Consider the following 23,692-nt stretch of genomic DNA (forward strand, 5'->3'; position numbering starts at 1 on the left):
CGGAGAATTTTCCTTTGGATTCACACGCTTTACTTGCCCCACTAAGGTTGGGAATTCTGGCATTAAAAAAACATAGAAAGGGCGCTGCAAACAGAGGTAGACTGCACTTCTCAGGAACTCGAGGAGTCAGCACATAAACACTGCGTGACCATGCACTTGCAAGCCCGGGAAAGGCCCCCGCGGGGTGCGGTCACCCGGCGGAGTCACGTGACTCTCAGACGGGGTGCGGGAGCGAAGCGAGCACCGCGCAAGCGCAATCCCTTGGCTCCAGTGTACAGATATTTCTTCTTCTGCTTTGGTTGGTCGCACGCAAACACTGTCAACTCCTCCCTGCTCTACAGTCTTCAAGTTCCCTGACATTTACTCCTTCCCCCAGCCCCCCGCCCATTGATGACATCAGTTCGACAGGCGGGTAAGCCAATCAGAACGCTGCGTTCAGGGGCCAGCACGCGGAACCCGTTGCGGCGGGCCAATGGGGAAGGTCGACGGTGGGCGCGCCCCAACCGCCTCCTGCCGGGGAAGCGCCGCTGGCCAAGTGGGCGGCGCTTTCCAGTCAGCATGTGGGCGGGGGAGGGCGGGGCCCGGTCGCCGCAGAGGCGTCGACGCCGCCGCCGTAGACGACGTTCCTCAGTCTTCGAGGTGGGCTCGGCGGCGCAGGCCGGACAGGGAACGCCGGTTGGAGAGCGGCGGCGGTCGGACCGAGGCCGCGGGGCCGTGGGTGGGCGGTAAAGGGGTGCGGGCGAGGCTAGGGCAGGGTGCGGCACCTCGGAGCGGGGTTGGTGGGCAGAGGACTCGGGCTGTGCGGGGTGGGTGCCGGCTCCGCGGGCTTGCACAGAGGCCTGGGCCGGCCGCCGGGCCCCTCGTTCCCGGGCCTGTCGACGACGACGTTCCCGCGGGGACCGCGCTTAAGGAGGACGCGGCGGCGGCGGCCAGGCCGCGGGAGGCCGCGGAGGATGGAGGAGCGGAAGGAGGAGGGCGAGGCGGAGATCCAGGAGCACGGGCCGGAGCATTGGTTCTCCAAGTGGGAGCGGCAGTGCCTGGCCGAGGCCGAGCAGGACGAGCAGTTGTCTCCCGAGCTGCAGGAGGAGGCGGCGGCCGCCGCGCAGCCCGAGCACAAGCAACAGAAGCTGTGGCATCTCTTCCAGAACTCGGCCACGGCCGTGGCTCAGCTCTACAAAGGTGAGGCCGCGCCGCCATCTTGGCGCCGCCCCGGCCTGCGGAGCTGCTCTTCCCCCCGGTTCCCGGCTCGGTCCCCGGGACCTGGCGGCTCCTCGCACCCTGCGGGGATAGCCGGACGACTGGGAGGGGAGGGCCGTGCCGCGGACCCCTGGCCATCTGACCCGCAGGACGGCGACGGAGGAGCTACCCTGGGAGGGGGAAAACTACGATGAAGGATGGGGAGACCCCCGATTTAGAGTACCTCCCGAGGGTCCCCACGTACCGGTCCGGGTGTCCCCGGTCGGATCGTGGGGGTAGGGGAGGAGTCCCTGTCACAAAATGGCGAAGGAGGCGGTGGGGCGGCCCTATTGTGCCCCGAGCCGGCCTCGGGGCGGAGACTGCTAGGGGCGCTTCCCTGAGCCTGCCGGGCGGCGTTCGCCACTCGGGTTGCGCTGTTGTCAGGTTCCCCTTCCTCGACCCAGTAACTCCGGTCTCACGCTCCCTTTGGGATCCCCAAATCCTGAACAAAATGGCGAAACCTAATATGGCCGTTCCGGAGTGAGTGACGCCCAAATAACATTCTCTTCTTTCTCTATGTCCTTGTGTGTGTCTTTTTCCCCCCCCTATTGTTTTTTTTCCCCCCTTTTTGTTTCCAGACCGAGTGTGTCAGCAGCCAGGACTTTCTCTCTGGGTCCCCTTCCAAAACGCAGCCACCGCCGTCACCAACCTCTATAAAGGTAAAGATAACCTTGCTGTCTTGCCAGGGTAGGCGGGGAGGGAGGAAGGGCAGGCCACGTTCCGGTTGACAGCCGATGTTCTGAGTGTGTTTTCTCCTCTCAAGTTCAGCTTCTGCTAACCTTGAATGCCTTGCAACTTGAGAATATCTGTGGTGTTCTAGCTAGATATCCAGAGGCAATTTTTGACACGCCTCCTATTCCTCCCTCGGGGACGTATGACAGTGCCTACGGGACACTTGGTTGTCAATCTTGAGAGGGGGCTGCTGGTTACTCTACAGTGCCTGAGACATCAATCCCCTAGCTCCTACCCTTTAGCAAGGATTTAACGCAGTCTGCAAAGGGCTGAGATTAAAGCTCTGCTGTGGAAGACAAGACAGGTGAGCCTTGTCTGGAAAATGATTCAATAGAAGCAATTACCCAGAGTCTGCAGATTCTTGACTCTGGCCACTGGGAGCATGGCAGTGTAAAAACATTGGAGTTCTTTGAACTCTTGCTGATTGGATTGGAATTATGAATGTTGGCCTGCATCTAGTAAGTTCATCAGATCTTTCCTTTCAAAACTATTTTGTAATTTGTAATTGACTGTAAGTTGGTGGCGTCTGTTAGAAGAGTTTTGAATGGATGGCTTTGTTTTTGGTGTCCTTTTTTTGAGTTCATTTCGGATCTGATGACTGAAGGTGTGTAGGTATAAGGTCTTGCTTGCCATTTTACTGTTGGTAACAATAGGTTTGTGCATTAATATAGCTTTGGGATTTTTCTTCTGATAAAATAATTTGGGATTTGATTGTTAGTATACATGCTGCTATGTGAAAGGCTTTCAAACGTTAAAAACAAACAATCCAGTAATATTGTTATTCCCTGAAATTCCAGTAATGGAATTTCGTTCAGGGAATAACAATTTAGGTTGAAAGGTTATGGGATATCTTCTTGAGTGTCAGATTTTTTTTTTTTTTTTTTGGTTTTTCAAGACAGGGTTTCTCTGTGTAGCCCTGGCTGTCCTAGAACTCACTTTGTAGACCAGGCTGGCCTACTCAGAAATCCGCCTGCCTCTACCTCCCGAGTGCTGGGGAGGTGCCACCACACCTGGCTTGAGTGTCAGATTCTTGATGTCAACATTCTGCTAGAGTTTTAGGGTACATTTAGTAGTTTGAAGGCACAATAATTTTGAGAACTGGTAACTAAAAATGTTAATTTAGGGAATGAGAAACGCAGTCCAGTCTTACTGAAGAAACAAACAGCTTATTGACTTTGTGCTTTTGTGAAGCAGAGTCTAACTTTGTAGCATAGGCTGGCATCAACCTTGTAGTTTTCTTGCCTCAGTCTCAGTGCTTGAGGGTCTTGAGCATACTCTCTGAATAACTTATTTTATATAGAAATAAAATTTAGAAGTAATTCTTTTCATGTGTGTGGGTATACTGTCACTGTCTTTAGACAAACCAGAAGACAGCATCGGATGCCCATTACAGATGGTTGTGAGCCACCATGTGGTTGCTGGGAATCGAACACAGGACTTCTGGAAGAGTAGTCAGTGCTCTTAACCTTTGAGCCATCTCTCCAGCCCTAGAAATAATTCTTAAATTAAAATTTTAACAAATTTCAATTCTTTATAGTTTACATACAATAAAATCACCTTTTAAAAATTCGCAGTTTTGTTTTGGTAGACATACTATTAACATAGAATATATCTTCCCACTCCAGTCCCTGGTAACCGCATACCCGATTGATAAAATTTTTTGTTGTTGTTGTTGTTTTTTTTTGAGACAGGGTTTCTCTGTATAGCCCTGGCTGTCCTGGAACTTACTTTGTAGACCAAGCTGGCCTCGAATTCAGAAATCTACCTGCCTCTGCCTCCCAAGATTGCTAAATTCTTATGGAATGACTCCATTGAGTTCATGTTTGTAGGTGTTAATAGGTCAATGCTTTGGTTTATTTTGTTGAGACAGTGTCTCTCTATAGATCAGGCTGGCCTGTCCTGGAACTCCGATCTGCCTGTCTCTTTCTCTGCCTCCTGAGTACATTAAAGGCATGTTCTTTTTACATTGTAGAGTAATCTGTTATTTTGACAACCATGGCTTATCCTTTTTGCTTCTGTAGTCTTTGTTTGAAAGGGAAGAAAACAAATTTTGAACATTTTTCTGGATGCTGGATTCCCTAACCTACTCCATATCCTTACTGATATGAATGTCCTATGGTTTTGGTGTTGGTGCATGCTGATAGAATAGATCCCTCTAAGATTAAAGCTAGCTGTTTTCTTTTAGTGCTAATTCCTTAAAGAAATGGGTTGAGGTTGGGTGGCCTTTTGTCCTAGCTTAGCACCCAGGAGGCAAAGGCCTCTGTGTTCAAGGCTTGGTCTACAGAGTGATTTCCAGGACAGCTGGGCCTACACAGAGAAACCCTTGTCTTGAAAAAACCAAACAGAGCAAAAAAGGGTGGTTGGAGTCCAAAATAATTCTTAGTTTGATTACTTTATTTGAAAATGCTACCTAATGCTAGATGTGGTGGCAAATGTCTGTAATCCCTGTATTTGGGCGGTTGAGGGAGGAGGAGGAGCACTGATTTCCAGGCCAGCCCGAGGGTATGTGTGTGGTGAGATCCTGTTTCAAAACAATAAGATAACAAATGCTTTTCTAAGTTCTTTGTTTAGAAAATTTAGGAACATTGCTTTTGTTTGAATAGGACATGCCAGTTCCTTGGTTGTCAGTGTGTGTTGATTCTGCTAAGAGTCCTGTTAAATAAAACATAGGAGTGGATACAGTATATATGGAACTGGGTAGTTTAGCAGCGCCTTATTTTTGTTATAAGGAGGATGGATATGATATTTTACTTTCACATCCTCCCACCTTTTCAGACTGTGGCCATTGTAGAAGAGATGTACAGCTTTAAGAATATTTGGCTAACTTAAATAGAACCAGTAAAGTTTAGTATCACGAGTTAATTCAACATTAAAGGGGAATTTAGGTCAGATTGTTCAGTTCTGTTGAAATATTTAAACATTTAAAATTTAAATACTTGTTTATAACTGACAGAGAAAAACTTTGGAGGGATCCTCAAGTGACCAGTGCTCTCATGTATTTTATGTAATCAAGCACCTGATAAACTAAAAATGACTCATTCGCAACTTGTGAAGAATGGTGCTCCATGGTAACTTTTACAGTGAGCACAGGAAGGTCAGGATTGAGGTAGAACTCTTAACAAAGGGGTCCTTAGGGACATGCTTATTTGCTTACTCACGTGCTTGCTTTTTAAAAGATCTCCTTATAGCCCACGATGGACTTGAGTTAAAAGTTTCTGTTTCCTGGGTGTTGGTTCACTACTATACCTGGCCTGGATCCACCTTTTTTTCTTTTTTTGGTTTTTCGAGACAGGGTTTCTCTTTATAGCTCTGACTGTCCTGGAGCTCACTTTGTAGACCAGGCTGGCCTCGAACTCAGAAATCCGCCTGCCTCTGCCTCCCGAGTGCTGGGATTAAAGGCGTGTGCCACCACGCCCGGCTTTGGATCCACTTTTTAAAAAATGTATATTATTTTTTTGAGAGGTTCTCTTTTCTTACTAGACAAACTATACCTCCAAGTTAAACATGACCATGTCTTCCGGGTTAAAAATGTTGAACTCCTAACTAGTAGGATTGATCAATGACCATGACTGAGAGAAACCCTAGGTCTTGCCATTGTGTGCATCTTTACAGACCCAGCTTTGCTCTCCTCTAGCGTTTTCTCTTGGAGTTGTACCTGATTTTGTGACCAGTTTTTGTTTTTATTTTTTTGTTTTGGTTTTTCGAGACAGGGTATAGCTCTGTGTAGCCCTGGCTGTCCTGGAACTCACTCTGTAGACCAGACTGGCCTCAAACTCGTTTTTGTTTTTGTTTTTTTGTGACCAGTTTTCATCAGACTCCATTGAGGAATAGGATGAATTTGCTTTTGTTTTTCTGGCCAGGAATCACTTCATTCTGAAAGTCTTGTGAGAAGATAAGGCTATGGTGTATGATGGTGAAGAAAGAAGGAAAAACATTTACTTTCTTAGTATGTGTTACATTTGTATGCAGAATCAAAGGACACAGCTGTTGGGAATTAGTTCTCTTAAACATTCATTAAACTTGGGTCACGGGCTTGGTGGCAAGGACATTTACCCACTGAACTCGTTCACTGACTCTTAGGGAACTTTTTGGGTGTGGGTGTGGGTGTGGGTGTGTGTGGGGGATCTTTTAATTTCCAGTGTAAGCTTTTGAAAAATTGATCATGCATTTGTGGTTTAGTCTCAGAAGGATTTGGAAGAGAAAGTAAGTTGCTTTTGGCTTCTGGAAGGACAAAATTCAGTAAAGTGGAGTGCTTGGGTATGCCCTGGTGATACATAAATAAGACTTGTAAATCTTAGTTACTTGGGATTCTGAGGAAGGAAGGTGGCAAGTTCCATGTCAGCCTGGATTACACAGTGAGACATTGTCTCAAAAAGAGGGCTGGGAATTTGGCCTAATGACTATAGAACCTAGACCTTTTATGCCAGATCTGTCAAACTAGCTGCTGCTTTGTTTTTGTTTGTTTTTAGTTTGGGCTTTTTTTTTTTTTTTTTGAGCCAGGGTGACTGGCCAGAAAATTGTGGAGGCTGGTTTTTGATTTATTTGCTCATTCCAAAGAGAACACATCCCTTAAATATTGTTGGTTCCTTGGCATAATATAAATTTTATATCTTGAACTAAAAGGAGTGTAAAAAGGTTTGCTTGACACTAGGTAGGTTTGGTGGGTATTTGGGAAATAACATTGCTAAACCAACCTGCTTTTCTTTTGAGACAATGTTCTTGCTGGTCTTTAATTTTAATGTACAGTGATCCTACCCTCAGCCTCTTTAAGTATTAGGATTATAAGCATGCTGCCATGTCTGTCTCTGAATAGCTGTTTTTTTGTTTTTTTGTTTTTTTTTTTTTGCTTTGGGTTGCTTTTTTTTTTTTAAGATTTATTTATTTTGTGTGTGAGTATATTGGTGTTGTCTTTTTTTTTTTTTTTTTTTTGGTTTTTCGAGACAGGGTTTCTCTGTGTTGCCCTGGCTGTCCTGGAACTCACTCTGTAGACCAGGCTGGCCTCGAACTCAGAAATCCGCCTGCCTCTGCCTCCCGAGTGCTGGGATTAAAGGCATGCACCACCACCGGTGTTATCTTTTGACACACCATAAGAGGGCATTGGATTCCATTACAGATGGTTTCTAGCAACCATATGGTTGCTGGGAATTGAACTCAGGTCCTCTGGAAGAGCAGTCAGTGCTCTTAACCACTGAGCCATCTCTCTAGCCCCTGGGATGCTTATCTTTTAAGATTGGACTGGTAATTGTCATTCAGGACAAGGTTAGCCTGGCTAGCCCTTATTAAGACACAAGGTTAGGCTGGGGTGGAGGCTGATGATCTAGGCTGTTTTGTATGTGGCCTTTAGGAACCTCATAGAGCTACTTCTCAAGCTCCTCTCCCCCACTTCCCCAAACACACACAGGCTTCAAGCCTAGTTTGGTCTCTTTATTAATTAGGTGTAGATGACCTTGAATTTCTGATTATCTAGCTTCTATCTGGGACTAGAGATTTGTGTTATCAAACCCAGTTTACTCTATGCTGAGCATGATGGTTTCTGTATGCTTGGCCAAGGGAGTGGCACTATTAGGATGTGTAGTCTTGTTGGAGTAGGTGTGTCACTGTGAGTATGGGCTTTAATATCCTGTCCTCACTGCCTGGAAGTCAGTATTTCCTATCAGCCTCCACTTGAATATGTAGAACTCTCAGCTCCTCCTGCACCAGGCCTGCTTGGACACTGCCATGCTCCCACCTTGATGATAATGGACTCTGAACCTGTAAGCCAACCCCAGTTAAATGTTGTCCTTATACGTAGCCTTGGTCATGGTGTCTGTTCATATCAGTAAAACCCTAAGTCAGAAGTTGGTACCAGGAGTGGAGTTTTGCTGTGATAGGCCTGACCATGTTTTTGTTTGGTGTGGATTTGGAAAGCCATGGAATGTTTTAAGTGGGGCTTAATAAGAGCCATCCTAATAGGAATATGGAAGACTTTGTGGCTGTGAGTGATTTGACCTGTGCAGACCTGGTCCTAACTAAGTCACTGAGGATCAAACTAAGGCATTGTGCATGCATGCAAGCATTCTGCCAGTCTACCAGCTTAGCTGCATCTCTCTTTTTTTTTGGTTTTTCGAGACAGGGTTTCTCTGTATAGCCCTGACTGTCCTGGAACTCACTCTGTAGGCCAGGCTGGCCTTGAACTCAGAAATCCACCTGCCTCTGCCTCCCAAGTGCTGGGATTAAAGGCATGTGCCACCACTGCCCAGTTTAGCTGCATCTCTTAGTTGTGGGTTTTTTTTTTTTTTTTTTTTTTTTTGAGACATGACTCAGCATGTAATTTTCCTTGGCTTGGGATTCCCTGTGTAGATAAGGCTAGCCTTAAGTTCACAGAGATCATCTTCCCTCTACCTATACAGAGTGCTGATGTTAAAGGTGTGAGCCACCACAGCTGGCATTTTTTTTTTTAATTCTAGAATTCTGTTTTCCTTTTCTGTTACACTGACTATGTGTTGTCTGGCTTTACGTTGTCTTCAAAATTATGGCAATCATCCTGCCTCTCAACTTTCCAAGTCCTGTGTGCCAACAGTCCTATTCAGTTGTTTTACCTCTAGATAAAAAGATTTAAAGTTGGGCAGTGGTGGCGCATGCCTTTAATCCCAGCATTTGGGAGACAGGCAGGTGGATCTCTGAGTTCCCAGGCCATCCTGATGTACAGAGTTCTAGAACTGTCACACAGAGAAGCCTATTCTCAGCTCCACTCTCCTTCACCAAAAAGGATGAGTGCTTTGCCTGCCTGTTTGTGCACCATTGTGTGTGCCTGGTGCCCTTGGAGGTCAGAAGAGGGCATCAAGAACTTTGGAAACTGGATGATTTTCCGTTAACTGTGTGGGTGCTGGAAATCAGCTGTACGTCCTTTGTAAGAGTAACAAGTGCTTTAAAACACTGAGACACCATTTTAGCCCCCTACCTCTACTTTTAAAAAATGTCTTTGAAGCATGGGTTGGCTAGAAGTCTGTAACACATTGAGAATTTTCTCTTGATATTGCATACATTGAGTTGTTTATCCTCGAACATTATCTTTGGTAAGCCATCTACTATTGTAGTAGTACTGAAGACCAATAGGCAAATCCCCTCCCACCCCCCAAGGGTTTCTTTGTGTAGCCCTGACTGTCCTGGAACTCACTGTAGACCAGGCTGGCCTCGAACTCAGAAATCTGCCTGCCTCTGCCTCCCAAGTGCTGGGATCAAAGGTGTGCACCACCACTGCCCAGCTCAGATCTATTTTTTGTTTGGTGTGTGGTTCTAGAGATGATTGGAGCCATGGATTTCACAGATGATCTCTTCATTGGCTTTAATAAAAACAAAGTTATAAAAAATATTTAAAAAAAACAAAGTTATAAATAGTGTGCAAGCTTTTAGGTTTTTTTTTTTTTTAGTATTCAGGGAATTTTCAAATGTTGATAGTGCTGATGATCAGTTTCTAACAGCTTCAGTTATTTTGCATAGTGGGACATGCTTACTGTGAAAGGAAATAATTGTATTTTCTTGTCTTTTAAAATTATGTATGCATTACAATAGCTTTGGGCAATGTACATTCCTTTTTTAACAAGTAAATGAAGTAGAATGGTCAGGTATGCAGTGTCATCACATCCTGTTTCTTTCTTTGCCTTTGTTTTGTAAGACAAAGTTTCTGTGTGTGGTCTTGGCTGTCCTGGAAGGCATGGGTGTAAAACCATGCACCATATCATCACTGCTTAGCTTCTGGACTTAACCTGTTAAGGTGAACAAAATGAGAAATCTGGTACAAACTGGCAGTGCTTAGAACAATAATTGAAGAAAGTGTTCTGCATTGAGATAGATGGTAAAGATTTGTGATTCCTTACTGAAACTACCAAATTTTGAAGCTTTTTTTTTTCCTTCGAGACAGGGTTTCTCTGTGTGGCCCTGGCTGTCCTGGAACTCACTCTGTAGACCAGGCTGGCCTTGAACTCAGAAATCTGCCTGCCTCTGCCTCCCAAGTGCTGGGATTAAAGGCATGCGCCACCACTGCCCGGCGCTTTTTTTTTTTTTTTTCTTTTTGAGACAGGGTCGTGCTGTATAATAAATAACTTTGGCTTTCTTGGAGCTCCTGCAGCCCAGGCTGACCTTGAACCTCCTGCAGGCGTGCCTCAGCTTCCCAAGTGCTAGGATTACTGGCATTTGCTACCATGCCTAATTTTTTGTGTTGGCAAATTTTATAGGATACTAGCCTTTTTCAGGCCAGTGAGATGACCCAGTTGGTAAAGGTCCTTGTTCCCGAGTCTAAGGATCTTAGTTTGGTACTTAGGATTCATAAGAAGGAAGAGATGGCTCCTGCAGGTTGTTTTGATCTTGCAGCATGTGCTCACATATGCCTGAGTGAAACACACACACACACACACACATTAAGTCAGCTTCACTAGTGGGAACCCATTGGTCCCCAATGCATTTTGTACGTAGGATTAACTTGACTTGGTGGCATGCTTTGCATTTCTCTCCTTGTTGTATGTATGTGTGGCTTATGTTATATTTACAATTTGTGTTCAGTTTAGTTTCATGTTAGTGCTGCTCTAAAACTTAGAAGAGAAGAGCCCAGCACTAGCTTTCAACAGATTTCTTGTATAGAATTGAATGGCTTTATTACTGAGAATTAGTACCGTTGCTAGGTGTGGAATTAAGTCAGTTATGTAGGACTAAGTTACATGTTCTGTTCCTACATCTAATGTGGTGGGAACTTCGCTTAACATATGGCTAGTTATCCAAACAAAAACTTGTAGTACTTTTAAGAGGGAAGGGACAAGAGGCCAGGGAGGCTATTCTCTTCTGGTTTCCATCCTTTGTTCTGAGTGAAGATTAGGAAAATACATAGGAGATGAAAAAAACTAGTACTTAGTTTTCGTTAATACAGTAGTACTTAGGGCGGACTACAGGGGAGTTGTGTCCTAAAATAATTGGGAAAAAGGTTTCATTTTGGCTTTAACTCAGAACTTTATGTTCCTAGTAAAAACATTACTTTTGGTCTTGTGGTATATGTAGCACAGTTGGTTGAATGCCTGCCTACCATGTCCTGAATCAAATATAGCACTGTATATACTAAGCATGGTGGACCTAGCTCAGGAAGAAGTGGATTTTGGTGAGGGAATTCTACCTCTTAACCTAGTCCTTTGAGTCTGTTGGGATACCTGCTTTGCTGACTCACAGTTTTATATTCAAAACCATTAAAGGACTGAGGATGTACTCAGTGGAATATAGTATGTGCAAGTGTGCAAGCACCAAAACCAAAACGAAACAAAAACCTGATGAATTTTGGCTCTGAATTATGTATGAAGATACTGCACAGAATGTTTCCAACGCATGCCACTGCTATGCTGGGAAATCCAGACTTTAAATCTCTCCATTTTCATTTTATATTTTTGAAACCGTTTACCAGATGAAACATGGACTATTCACTGTGGCTGTTGTAAATAGGTGAGGAAATGAATGTGTTGTGGTTAAAGGGTGGTTTGGCAGTTTGCTAGTTTTAAAGCTTCACCTCACCTTGAGGTTTATGGTCCTTTTTTCTTTCTTTTTTTTTTTTAAAGATTTATTTATTATTATACATAAATACGCTGTATCTGTCTTCACACACGCCAGAAGAAGGCATCAGATCTCATTGTGGGTGGTTGTTAGCCACCATGTGGTTGCTGAGATTTGAACTCCAGACCTTCAGAAGAGCAGTCAGTGCTCTTACCTGCTGAGCCATCTCGCCAGCCCTTATGGTCCTTTTCTATAATGACTTTGGTTTTGGTAAAAGAGTTTAGGATAGAAGACTTTTCTACAGATTTTGTGCCCCCCCTTTCTTTTCTTTCTTTTTTTTTTTTTTAATCTGAACTGGATACCTATACTTCAGAGTTTTGAGTTTTCAGGTATAGATGTGGTTCATCAAAAAATGTGTTTTAAGTTTTGTTAACAAACTTAACATTCTTATAAGATAAATTTTCCCCATTCTCTTTAGCACAAACCTCTCCAATTAGGAGCTTGGAAGAAAAGCATTTCTTTAGGTAGGGTGGGTTTTTAAAAATGTGATTGCTTTGACTTTACACTTTCCTTTCTTCCCAAGTGGTAGTTTTAACTATTGATTGATTTCCTTTATAGACTGCTCAGCTTTTTGAGAATCACTGAAACTCTCTGTAGGGCTTCTCATCGTCACCTGAGCTTATCTACTTTCTAGGATGGCTGGTCCTGTCTTCCCTGTAAGAGTTGGAACATGCTTCATGAATAGCTTTCTTTGAAGATGGAGTTCATATATTTTAGGAAATAAGGAAACAGATACTGATTCACGTGGTGACTTAGATTCTAGAAGGGACACTGGAGAAACGATCTTACTCTTGGCTTTTTATAATCCCCTATATAATTCACTCTGAATTGGGGTCCAGCATAGCTGCATAGTGAGACCTTGTCTCCTAAAATAAAATAAAATAAAAGGTATTTCATATTTTTTGCTAGCACAGTAGCTAACTGGAAAAACAATTGGAGTGACTTTTTTTTTTTTTTTTTTTGTTTTTCAAAACAGGGTTTCTCTATAGCCCTGGCTGTCCTGGAACTCACTTTGTAGACCAGGCTGGCCTCGAACTCAGAAATCCACCTGCCTCTGCCTCCCGAGTGCTGGGATTAAAGGCGTGCGCCACCACGCCCGGCTTATTTTAATTTTATTTTTTTGGTGGAGTGACTTTTAAGCTTTGAGATACTGCTCCCAATAACTAAGTAGAATCACTGAAGGGCAGGGGACATTTTGCTGAGCTGAGTTTCGGTATGCACTAAGGGTTGGTCTGGAGAGGAAATGATTACAACTTTTCAGAAAGCTGCTGGATGCAAGCAGAATGCACATACATTGAGGGCAGTGAGTGGCATGGGGACAGTAGTTCCTATTCAAGGGTAGATGTGATTTTGTTTCTCAAGTAATAGCTAATACTATAAAATTGGCTAAAGTTTGTCAATTTACCTTTGTTAAAGAAAAGTAGGTTCTTTATTTGTGTGTACAGTTTTTATCTAGTGTCAGGTGTTCAAAAATCAGTTTTAGAATTAGGGCTTGAACTACTCTGAATTTAGACTTTGATGATGAAATGTTTTACATTTTAATTGTCAGGCTTTTTTTTTTTTAAAGGGAAACAACTGCTCTTAATTGATTTTATTTATGAGTACACTGCAGTTTTCTTCAGACACATCAGAAGAGGGCATCGGATCCCATTATAGATGGTTGTTAGCCACCATGTGGTTGCTAGGAATTGAACTCAGGACCTCTGAAAGAGCAGTCAATGCTCTTAACTGCTGAGCCATCTCTCCAGCCCTCTGTTTTACATTTTAAAGTGACTAAGATAAATTTTAGATTATTAGAGTATTTGTGGGTTTAGAATGCTCATAATAGTTCACCTTGGTTAACATATAAAATGGTTTTCTTTAGGAGCAAATATAGCATAACTGTAATGATCACCTTATTGTTTTCCTTTTCTTTTTTTCTAATAGAAAGTGTGGATACCCATCAGCGAAGTTTTGATATTGGAATTCAGATTGGCTATCAGCGACGCAATAAGGATGTGCTGGCCTGGGTAAAAAAGCGCAGAAGAACTATTCGTAGAGAAGATTTGATCAGCTTCCTGTGTGGAAAGGTTCCTCCACCACGAAACTCTAGAGCTCCCCCAAGACTGACTGTAGTGTCCCCTAACCGAGCTACTTCAACGGAAACTAGCTCATCTGTAGAGACTGATTTGCAACCCTTCCGGGAAGCCATAGCTCTGCATGGTAAAGCCGTTTAACATACTTCTTTGGAAAATGGTTAAGAGTGTGCCTGTGGACCCATTTTCATGGTTAGGATTAGGTGCAGATAATGTAGTCAGTTTTTGTCTGTACATTAATTCTTGTTCTAGAAGTGTTGAAATAGAATACAAGCTAAGAGCATACATTGGCAGCCCATTTGAAAGGTTACTTTGAGCTTATTAGTATTACAGTAATTATTTCTATATCACTGATTGAATTCATTTTTTTCACTCACATGTTGTTCATGTTTTCTTAGTTTTCTTGAGTCAAAGGGAAAGTCCTTGCATCTTACTTTTATTTACAGTTGCTTGGAGTATTTCATATATGATAGTTAAGTAAGGCAGGTAATTGTTGAGTTGGTTCTCCTGGGAGTTGCCTTTAACACTTTTTATCTAGGATAGATACTGAGAGTTGATAACCCAGGGCAGGGAAGGAAGTTGGAAAAGTCACACTCCCTCAGACCCATATTGTTTAGGTAGACAGGATGTGAGAGGTGTAGTCCGTGGCCAAGTCATCACTATTCCCCTGGCCAGATCTGTTGTGCAAATGTGTTGTTGGCTCAGAGGACCTAGTATTCTTGAACAGACCAGTGTCCTCAGTGATAAGTCTGCTGTTGCTGTCTACTACAGACTTTGCTATGAGAGAGAGGCTACTTACTGTATGACATGTTAGGCTGCTATGAATGAACCACAACCAGGTAAGACCTGCTTGAAACCAAGATGGACACATGATCAAGCAGGTGACTAACCAGGGAGGAGTGATCGAGTTAGGTCATGCATCCTATTAATAGCTAACTTTATTTTGGCCAGAGAAATGGTCATAGGTCATTTAAAATAAGGCTAATCTGCTAATAAACAATGGGCTATGTAAAAATGGCTTCCGTGTCATAGAAATGTTAATGTCTCCAGAGACCATTCTCCCTTGGCGGCCAATCTTAATTTATTTTCTCGTGTCCCTAATGAAAAAATGGGAGCTGGAAGAGTGTGACCTCCCTCCACCCCACTTCAGATTTACTTGTAAATTAAAACACTTACTTCAAGAAGTTTGTAGGAATGCAATTCTTAGGATTACATACTTTTTCTAATATTCACATTATCAGAAATTTTGAAACTCAGGAAAAAATGAGGTGGATTAGTGTGTCTAATTTCCCCTTAAATTTGGAAAAACTATTACAAGAGATGTGTGTATAATGTGGCAGATTAATTTAGTGAGTGGCAACAGGTGACATGGTTTCTTTTCTTAAATATTGTCATTTTCTTAAAGTGTGGTTTATGATTGAATTTATGCTTAATATTTTTCCTGGATAGTAATATCTTATAATGACAGTTTAACAAAACAGAAGCTATGCTTGCTTGCTAGAGAACCAGGCCAGGGAGCAGGCAGTAAATAAAATGCCAGGGAGCAGGCAGTAAATAAAAGGGCAGCCCAGGTTCCAGGAGGCAGCAAACTCTTCTGCTTTAACTGACAGTTTTTCAGGTCAAGTTTGTCAACCTGTGATTTTTATTATTCTTTGAACTTTGAGAGTTTTGTAAGATATCATTATAGAAAGCACTTACTTATGCTTAAATTAGGATGGCATTAATAAGCACAAATCCAGTAAAAATAAGTTGCCTATGGTGAACTTAGAGTAAAACACTAATTCAATAGTTTTGAGTCCTGTACTTGTATTTGATAGGTTCATACCTCTAAAGTCATGTAGCTAAATAGTGTTGGACTAAAGATTTAGGGCCTCTTCAAAATTTTTTTGAAGCAATTATATTTGAATATTGTGTTCTACTGTATACTGTGGAGAATCTGGTTTTGATGATTTAAATGAGGATAGTTGGATTAGATTAGTAACAGGGCATTGTTAATTAAGTGGTAAGGTAGAGGAGTGACTACATGGTATCCTTATCTGAACTGTAATGAAAGTGATTGAAATATATATTTGGAAAGATCTTAATTAGGGTAGAGATACTATACCAGAGTTTTGTGTGTGTGTGTGTGTGTGTGTGTGTGTGTGTGTGTGTGTATGTATATGTATGTATACGTACGTGCATGTGTGTGTGTGTGTGTGTGTGTGTGTGTGTATGTGTATTATTTGCATAGTCATTTTTGAAATACAAAGTCAAATTACAGTTTTTAGAGAACTTCATTGATGAGTGAGTTTAAATACATGAAATTTTAGAGCAAGGAGAAAGAATGTGTTTCGGCAGATTTGCATTTGCATTTTCAGTGGAGGCAAACATGTTCCTCACCTTTGTATGAACGGGACTACTTCTCTCTTAAGTGTGTTCATTAGTTCCTGGAACCCCTCTACCAAAAAGATCTATTGACATATAAAGCCTATCTTTATTGGGAGAAAAATAGTAGGGACTTTTGAGTTGATTGCAGACATGAAGACAGGGAATGCCAAGAAACCCCCCCCCCCCCCTGAGAGGTAACCTCATCAGCTGGGAACTGTGAGATTTAGGAAAAGTTTTGATTAGAAGTAGATTCTATTTCAACATTTCCAACACTTGTTTTTTCTTTTTTAAAGGAATGGACTAAGAAAAAGACTTTGTACAGAAGTATGTAATAGAAAGTAAATATACATTTTAAAGCTATTTTACAAATTGTTTTATAAACCCTAACTAGTATAGAGGATGATGTCTTACATGAAACAAAATGCTGAAAATTTGAGTCTCTACTATTGGGAACTTAAGGATACATCCTTATTAATTAATGAATGGATGGATCACTGGGTATTTGGCAGAGTCCTTTTTCCCCCTTTAAAAACAAAAAAACAGATTTGAACAATAAAATGCCCACTTGACCCAGATAGAAGTAGGTGAAGTGTTTGGTTTCATTTGTCACAGCTACTGAAGGAATCAAGGAGCATGTTGCAGAACCACGCAGAGTGGTACTTTTGGTCAAATTCCTTTTTGCCTGAGTAGTAGCACATTCCAAGTCCTGTTGCTTCTCTTCTGACATGCCTGCGGTTTTCATTACTGCCTGCCCAGTGTACATTCTAGAACGTGGTCACCATGAGCCAGGGCTGGGGAGGGATTGGTGCTGCTCAGGCTGAAAAGGAAAGTAGGTAGAGTTCCTCTAGGACAGAGATTCTCAGGATGTCGGTTTTGACCAACACTTTGGGGGCCAAATGACCCTTTCACAGGGGTCACCTAAGACCATTGGAAAACAATCATATTTATATTATAATTTATAACCGTAGCAAAATTACAGTCATGAGGTAATGAAAAGAATTTGATGTTGGGGTGGGGGTGGGGTCACAATACCTAATAAAGGGTTAGAGCATTAGGAAGGTTGAGAACCACTGCTTTGTAGGATTACTTTGTTGTTGTGCTCTGGCTGGCTGGGACTCACTATGTAGAACAGACTGGCTTCAAATTCATAGAAATTCACTTGCCTCTACCTCCAGAGTGCTGGGATTAAAGGGATACACCATCACTTACAATTTTTTTTTTTTTAAACAAGATCTCATTCCATGACCCAGAAAAATATTCCAGTTCATGCTCATGAGTTTCAGTAAAAACTAAAGTAATGGTGGTTAACAACCTGTAAGACTTGTGTTTTATTTTTTTATCTATTTATTATTTTTTGATACAGGGTTTCTCTGTGTAGCCCTGGTTGTCCTGGAACTCACTCAACCTATAAGACTAACCTGTGCTTTTTTTCCCATTGGTCACTTTCCTGTATCATATTGCTTATTTTCTATGTTCTGTAAGACTTAGTTATTAGACGTTACATTCACAGAAAATGAAATATATAGGCTAATGCCAAACTGATGGTTTTTTTTGTTTTTGTTTTTTGTTTTTGGTTAATTCTCATGTTAAAATAACATTAAAATGTACTGTATTTTCCTTTTTATATAAACAATTCACATAGACCAAAAATACCCAGAGTACTTTGGTTTATTTTTTTCCTACCTTTCTGACAGCATCCTTTTCTCTTGTAGGGTTTGCCATCTTTTACTAGGTAGACCTTTGAAAACAATTTTATTTGGGGGGAGGAGCTCCTTGACTGATATGAATTAGATTTTACAGGATCTCTTTCTACAGGCTTTTTAGGGGGCACTCTTACTCTTAGCTTCCTGATCTCTGCTCTCATTTAGAATTCCCTATGCACCCTGTACGCACCCTGTTTTGTTTGGGCGTTTGTTTTGTTTTCTGCACATTCAGGGTGTCCTGGGAACATTTGCCACAGATGACATTTCCTCTTTTTTCCCCCCTTCCTCAGTACCAGGGCTTGAACCTAGGCCTTGTGCATACTAAGCTAATGCTATAACCACTGAGCTGTACGTTAGGTACATCAGGTGACATTCCACACCAAACTCAGCAAAGACATGTGAGTCTCCATGTGGCCATAGTGTACTGATGATTGCGGTTGTATTGTACCATTCCTTTTGGCTTTCATAGAACCTAGCAAAAAATGTGTGATTGTGTTTCTGAATTACCATATGGGTAAATAGGTCTGAGAGGTGTGGGTATAAACAGCACTGTGGGGACTGAGAACCTTTGGAAAGTGGGAGAGAGTAATTTGTGGGAAGGAATCTCACGTTAGAACAACTGGTATTTTGCAGGGCCTGAGAATGAAACCATGAGAGCTAGTCTTTTTTAAAAGTGTCATTAAACAATCTACCATAGAATGTCATCTGGTAGTGTTACTGTGCAGGTCTTGTAGAGAGAGCTAGTCTTTGGTGTATACTTTTAAAAAAATAATTTTTTTATCTTGTGTATACTTTTAAAAAGCTGTTTTCTGAGGTTTGGTCTTCTTACTGTGGAGCCTGGGTTGGTCTGGAGCTTGTTGTGAAGACTAGGCTAGCTTTGAATTTTTAGCTAGTCATCCTTTTTGCTCTGCCTGGTGTGCAATCCTTAATTGCTAGGCCTTTTTAGTATGCTGTATGTCAACAGAAAGCCCATTTAATTAATGTTCACCTACTCTGTGTTATTGGTTCATTGATGGAGAAAGGCTAATTTTGTTAAGGTAGAACAGGTTAATAAGTGATAAAGTAGATTATTTGGGGTCTTTCTGGCTCTAAAAATTGTTCTCCTGCCCACAGGGAGTCTATTTCTATTGATTGTATTTTTTTCCCCTCCTGGGCTTGGATGGGTGGGAAATTGCTAAAGCAATTTCAGAAAAATTTTCAGAAAATATTTAAATTTTATGTTTGGGTTTCTTTTATCAGTGAATCTGGGTTAAGTGTATTCGAAGGTATATGCTTCGTGGCCAGTTTTATGTACCCTTAGCTTACTGTGGTAGGAAGAGCATAGCTATGTGTAGGCCACAATATCCTGTGTAACCTTGGGCAATCTGCTTAAGATCTCTAATACCATCTTTGTAAAAGTGATCTCCTTTATATGAGAACCAACTAGATTGCTTACCTATCCCTCTAATGATCCTGTGTAAATGTTCTTGCTTCTGACAGCCACAGCTTTTTTTCCCTTTACTGTAGTAAATTATAGCTATCACTCCATAGGGTTAATCTTGCCTACATGTATGGTTATATATCATTTGTGTGCATTGCCTGTGGAGGCTAGAAGGCGGCTTTGGATTTCATGGAACTTGAGTAACAGATGGTTGTTAGCTACTGTGTGGGTGCTGGAAATCAATAGAAGCCAGTGGTTTTAACCTTTGAGCTATCTCTCTAGCCTCTGCTGTGTGTGTCTCCCCCGTTTATTACTAAATCTTGAGCTTAGTTCCTGTGAACAAGCTGGAGAAGTTGGTTCTGAGTTGCCCTGTTGAAACTAGTGCTATTTGGAGAGCCTTAGTCTGAAGCCTTCAGGGAGTCATCATGGAGATAGGTGCAAGGGTGCATAGTAGGAAGGCAGGCACATTCCAGAGAGAGGGAAGGTTTGTTAACTAAAACTTTACTCATCTGAAAACTATTTAAGCTTCATTCTCCTAAAACAGTTGGTTGCTAACTCTGGTCCACACTGACTCTTAAAACGTAAAGATGCTTTTATTCCAGAAATTATCTTGATGACATTCTTGACTTTTATGCTAGACTTAAACCCATTGGGCTTAAATCGTTTTAAAAGTATTGCCATTTTAGTTAGATTTATTGTCACTGATGAGAATTATTGCTCTTGGCATTTCAATTTAAGATACCGTGTTCTCAATCTTATTTTTTGTGTGTGTTGAAAGTCAGTGAGCTTTGGGAGAAGGATTTGGGCAAAGTCAAGACAGTGGAGGCTTTTTGTCACACTTGAAGATTAAACAGGGACAAACTAAAAAGATAGCGTTTGTCGTCTTTCTTTTCTGGAGACATTTCTCATTGTATATACTTGCCTGGCCTGGAATTTGTTGTGTAGAGCAAGAAAGTCTTTAATTTCTGGACTTCAAAGAAGCTCCTGCCTCAACCATCCCAGTTGCTGGCACTGTAGGTGTGAGCGTGTATGTCTGTCTGTTCTTTCGTCTGTGTGTTTGCTTGCCTGCTGAGGATCAAACCTGGGAGCTTTGAACTCTACCCTTGAGTGATACCCCAGTCTTTGGAAAGGTACCTTCAAAAGAGATTCCTCGGTAAGTTAGGACAAGGTTCCTTAGTGCTGAAGGTTGAAGCCCCCCCCCCCCTTTTTTTGAAAACCCTTTGTTTTCTTTGTGGTTTTGTTATGGGTTGTGATTTCATCATTTTAAAACATATGTATAAAGACATACACAAATGTGCATTTTGCCTTTCTGTAGTTTAGTACTTTCTATAGATAGTATTTACTCACAGTAAATACCAGGTGCTATTTTGCCAACACAGGGACATGTGACTAAAGATGACTCATCTCAAAGAATGTCTGGCCTGGTAAAATTAATACCATCTTGAAGCATGTAAGCATAAGGAATCAGTCTGAGACACAGTTTTGTGTGTGTGTGTGTGTGTGTGTGTGTGTGTGTGTGTGGTAGAGAGTAAGTTTGAGTTTATTTATTTCCTTGCCATTGAACTCTGGGCCTTGTTTATGCTAGGCAAGCACTTTTTAGCACTGAGCTCCAATTCTAGCCACATCCTTAGCAATGTTCCTTGCCAGCTTCTTGGGTCTAGAGAGTCTGGGCGTGGAGCCTGTAGAAATAAATAAATAAATGAAATGGAGTCATTGGAATTTGGATTTAGTGGTATAAAGTTTCACAAGAATTCTCACTAGAATTCCTTATTCATCACATACAAAGCGTTAAGCAGCTACCTTCTTTACCCCAGAAGGAAAGATGTGACTTTAGGCATCATAAACCAGATTTTCTTCTCTGTACAGGTTTCACAGTGATTCTATTGAAACATTCTTTGGCTTACATGTGGCAAAATGATTTTTAAAGAGATAACTACATCCAGGGGAACTATGATAAATTACACACTTACTAGTGCCTTGGTTCTCTTCCTTTCTTGGTCTCATTCTGCCTTCCCTTCTGATGATTTAGCAAAAGCATGAGAACAGTAGCTTGAGAGTTTACAAGTTCATGAAGTGTTGAGATAGCATACAAAAAATTGTTTGCATTATTTTTTGTAATGGCAGAGGACTGGCTAGAACCAACTTTTGAGGGTTTGTTGATATCTGTTCATCTTTCACAGTTACCCACCCCCCCCCCTTTTTTTTTTCTCCTGGTATGTGGAATATTGTAATGCTTGCTGAATATTGCAGCCAGGTACATCTTCTTAAAGTACTGGAACTGTTACTAGCTATTCAATAATCAGTCTAAAAACATACTTGGAACTCGATGTAAGATTTCACCACCAAAGTAATCTCTTAATCACTTATATTTGATTGACGATTTTGCCTTTACATTTTCTCTGAAGGAACTTTTACATCATTAGCTTTCCTTCAGACCTGTTCCAGAGACCTACAGAATTACAGCAGGGCACTTAAAAATAGTATTGATTTTGAATGAAAAGTTGGTATTTTCTGTACATTAAGGATAGATGTTAAATTAAATAACCAAAGATATTGGAGATAGATTAATCTTCAGTATTAGTAACACAGGATTTTTTTGAACTTGTAATAAGGTTTTGGTGGCTATTGTACTGGAAAAATTAAAAGGCTATGTAAGTCTCAAAGCTAGGTGACTTACCCTAGTACTTATTCGGTAATCTGTTGGTAGCTATTAAACAATTGAATTATCCGAGTTTAATTCTGGAGAATTTTTTAAAAGCAAAAAGGTTCAGTGTCTTGTGATTTCATTCTATAGAAACAAATGCAGCCAAATGATGCATTTTCTTCTAGTCTTTTTTTTTCCATGTATAAATATTTCACAGTTGACTCAGACTGCATATATGGTACTGTATCTTGCTTTTCTCACTTAACATCATGAACCTTTCTTTCCTGTGGCATTAAAAACTGTCTTTGAAAAATGACTGTCTTTGATAAATGGAAAGCATTTGGGGCTGTTAGTATAACTGAAATGTTTTCTTGGTGTGACACATGTACCTTTGTAATTGGCTTGATTTAGTGTGCTTTACTTCAATAAAAATTCAGCATTACAATGTACAGATTGGGGTGGGGAGTGGTATCTACTTTAAATGACCAGAACCTTCCTGCTGGGATTTTTTTTTTAATGATAAAACTATAAAACACCACAGGACATGGACACTGCAAGTGCTTTTAGGTCACTAAGTACACTGCACAGGGAGCACTCACACTTCATTTCAGGACAATGCCAACCTCTTAGTGCTTCCAGGCAGGGTGATGCCAATTTTTTTTTCCCCAAGTCTGAGGAATTTAAGACACCACCATCCTCCTCTCCAAGATAGCACTGGATGAACCTTAGGGCTGGCTTTCTTCAGAGGGACCTGGAGTGCTGAAATCCAGGAGAGCATAAATGGCAGCCTCAGGGCTCTCTGGCTGTGAGGTTTCCTGGGTGGGGATTTGCTCGCTCTCTGTGTGTGACTTAATGATGGATGGGCAACTGGAATTTTATGTAATTGATTATGCAAATAGCATTTTCATACTACAATAAGCATGAAATGATGAGCATAGTTTTGACAATAGTGATGTGCTATTTTTAATGATTTCTATGTAACTTGGATTCCTATAACCTGGACTGGAAACTTGTTTTTTACTCTTCGGAGTTTCAATGAGTGATTAAATCATCCTGAGCTTAAAAACAAATAACAAACACTATTTCAAATGGATGCAGAGACATTCAAATGTGAGTTTATCTTATGTTTCCAATTGAGATTTTTTTCCTGTCTAATGCTACCTATTCTGTTTTTGTCATAGTATTTCCACCACTCCTTTTGAAAACATGTTTTTGGTTAAGGACATACAACTTAGTTTTTTAGTTGTGACGCATGCTTGTGTTAGGCTCATTGTGTTCATGTGGCTTAGCAAGGTTTTCTAAAGCAGCTTCAGTAGCTGTTACTGATTTTTCAAAATAAAATTTGGGCTGTTCAAAGTGGGTTTTTTTCTTTTTTTTTGTTAATTTTTTGTGGTTATCTTAATTTTTGGTTTTTGAAACTTGTGAAAATTCTTCTGGGAAGATTAGTGACTCCAACTTTAGAAAGATTCTCATAGCTGAGACTAGGTGACCTGTACCATACAGTAAAAGCCCAGTACTCATGTGCGGCGCGGATTTCCAATTGGCCAAGTTGCTGCATAATGAATTTTGTTTTTCATAAAGAATTTAGTTGACAACATTTGATGGAAGTGACTAGTCTACTGCCTCATGGAGCCCTTGGAGTCTTTTATTCTCATCATTACCACCATGAATATTCATGAAGGACATGGGTAGGGTTCAGTGAAATCTTACTGTAGTTTTATTTGCAAATGGAATCCTGAATTATAAAAGCAGCCCAGCTTATTGCCTAGCGCTTAGATTTTTACAGTATAACTCCTGTAGAACCTCTGCATCCTAGAGCAAATACAAAAACTGGTCAGTGTGTCGCTTGAGTGTAATTTGGGAGGCTCGGGCAGTGGGATTGCTTTGAGTTTGAGCCCACTCTGAGCTACAGAGTAGGACCCTGTTTAAACACAAATACACATACAAT

The 23,692-nt window shown here is 41.3% G+C and overlaps 1 protein-coding gene and 1 pseudogene across 2 annotated transcripts in view; one reads left to right on the top strand and one right to left on the bottom strand.

The window, feature by feature from the left end:
- The first annotated feature begins 593 nt into the window (after window positions 1–593).
- 1810013L24Rik (RIKEN cDNA 1810013L24 gene) overlaps window positions 594–23,692 on the top strand; it is a 28,825-nt gene continuing 5,726 nt past the window's right edge. Inside the window, exons 1-3 of the mRNA NM_001081400.3 lie at window positions 594–1,179; window positions 1,815–1,895; window positions 13,462–13,737. Coding sequence (NP_001074869.1) covers window positions 954–1,179; window positions 1,815–1,895; window positions 13,462–13,737 — 583 coding nt within the window. The 5' untranslated portion in view covers window positions 594–953. The remainder of the gene's footprint in view (window positions 1,180–1,814; window positions 1,896–13,461; window positions 13,738–23,692) is intronic.
- Gm52232 lies at window positions 13,731–16,927 on the bottom strand (annotated as a pseudogene). The gene has a single exon (XR_003951857.1). The product of XR_003951857.1 is annotated as a predicted gene, 52232 (transcript).

This window comes from Mus musculus, chromosome 16 (genome assembly GCF_000001635.26).
Source record: "Mus musculus strain C57BL/6J chromosome 16, GRCm38.p6 C57BL/6J".
Classification (NCBI taxonomy): Eukaryota; Metazoa; Chordata; class Mammalia; order Rodentia; family Muridae; genus Mus; species Mus musculus.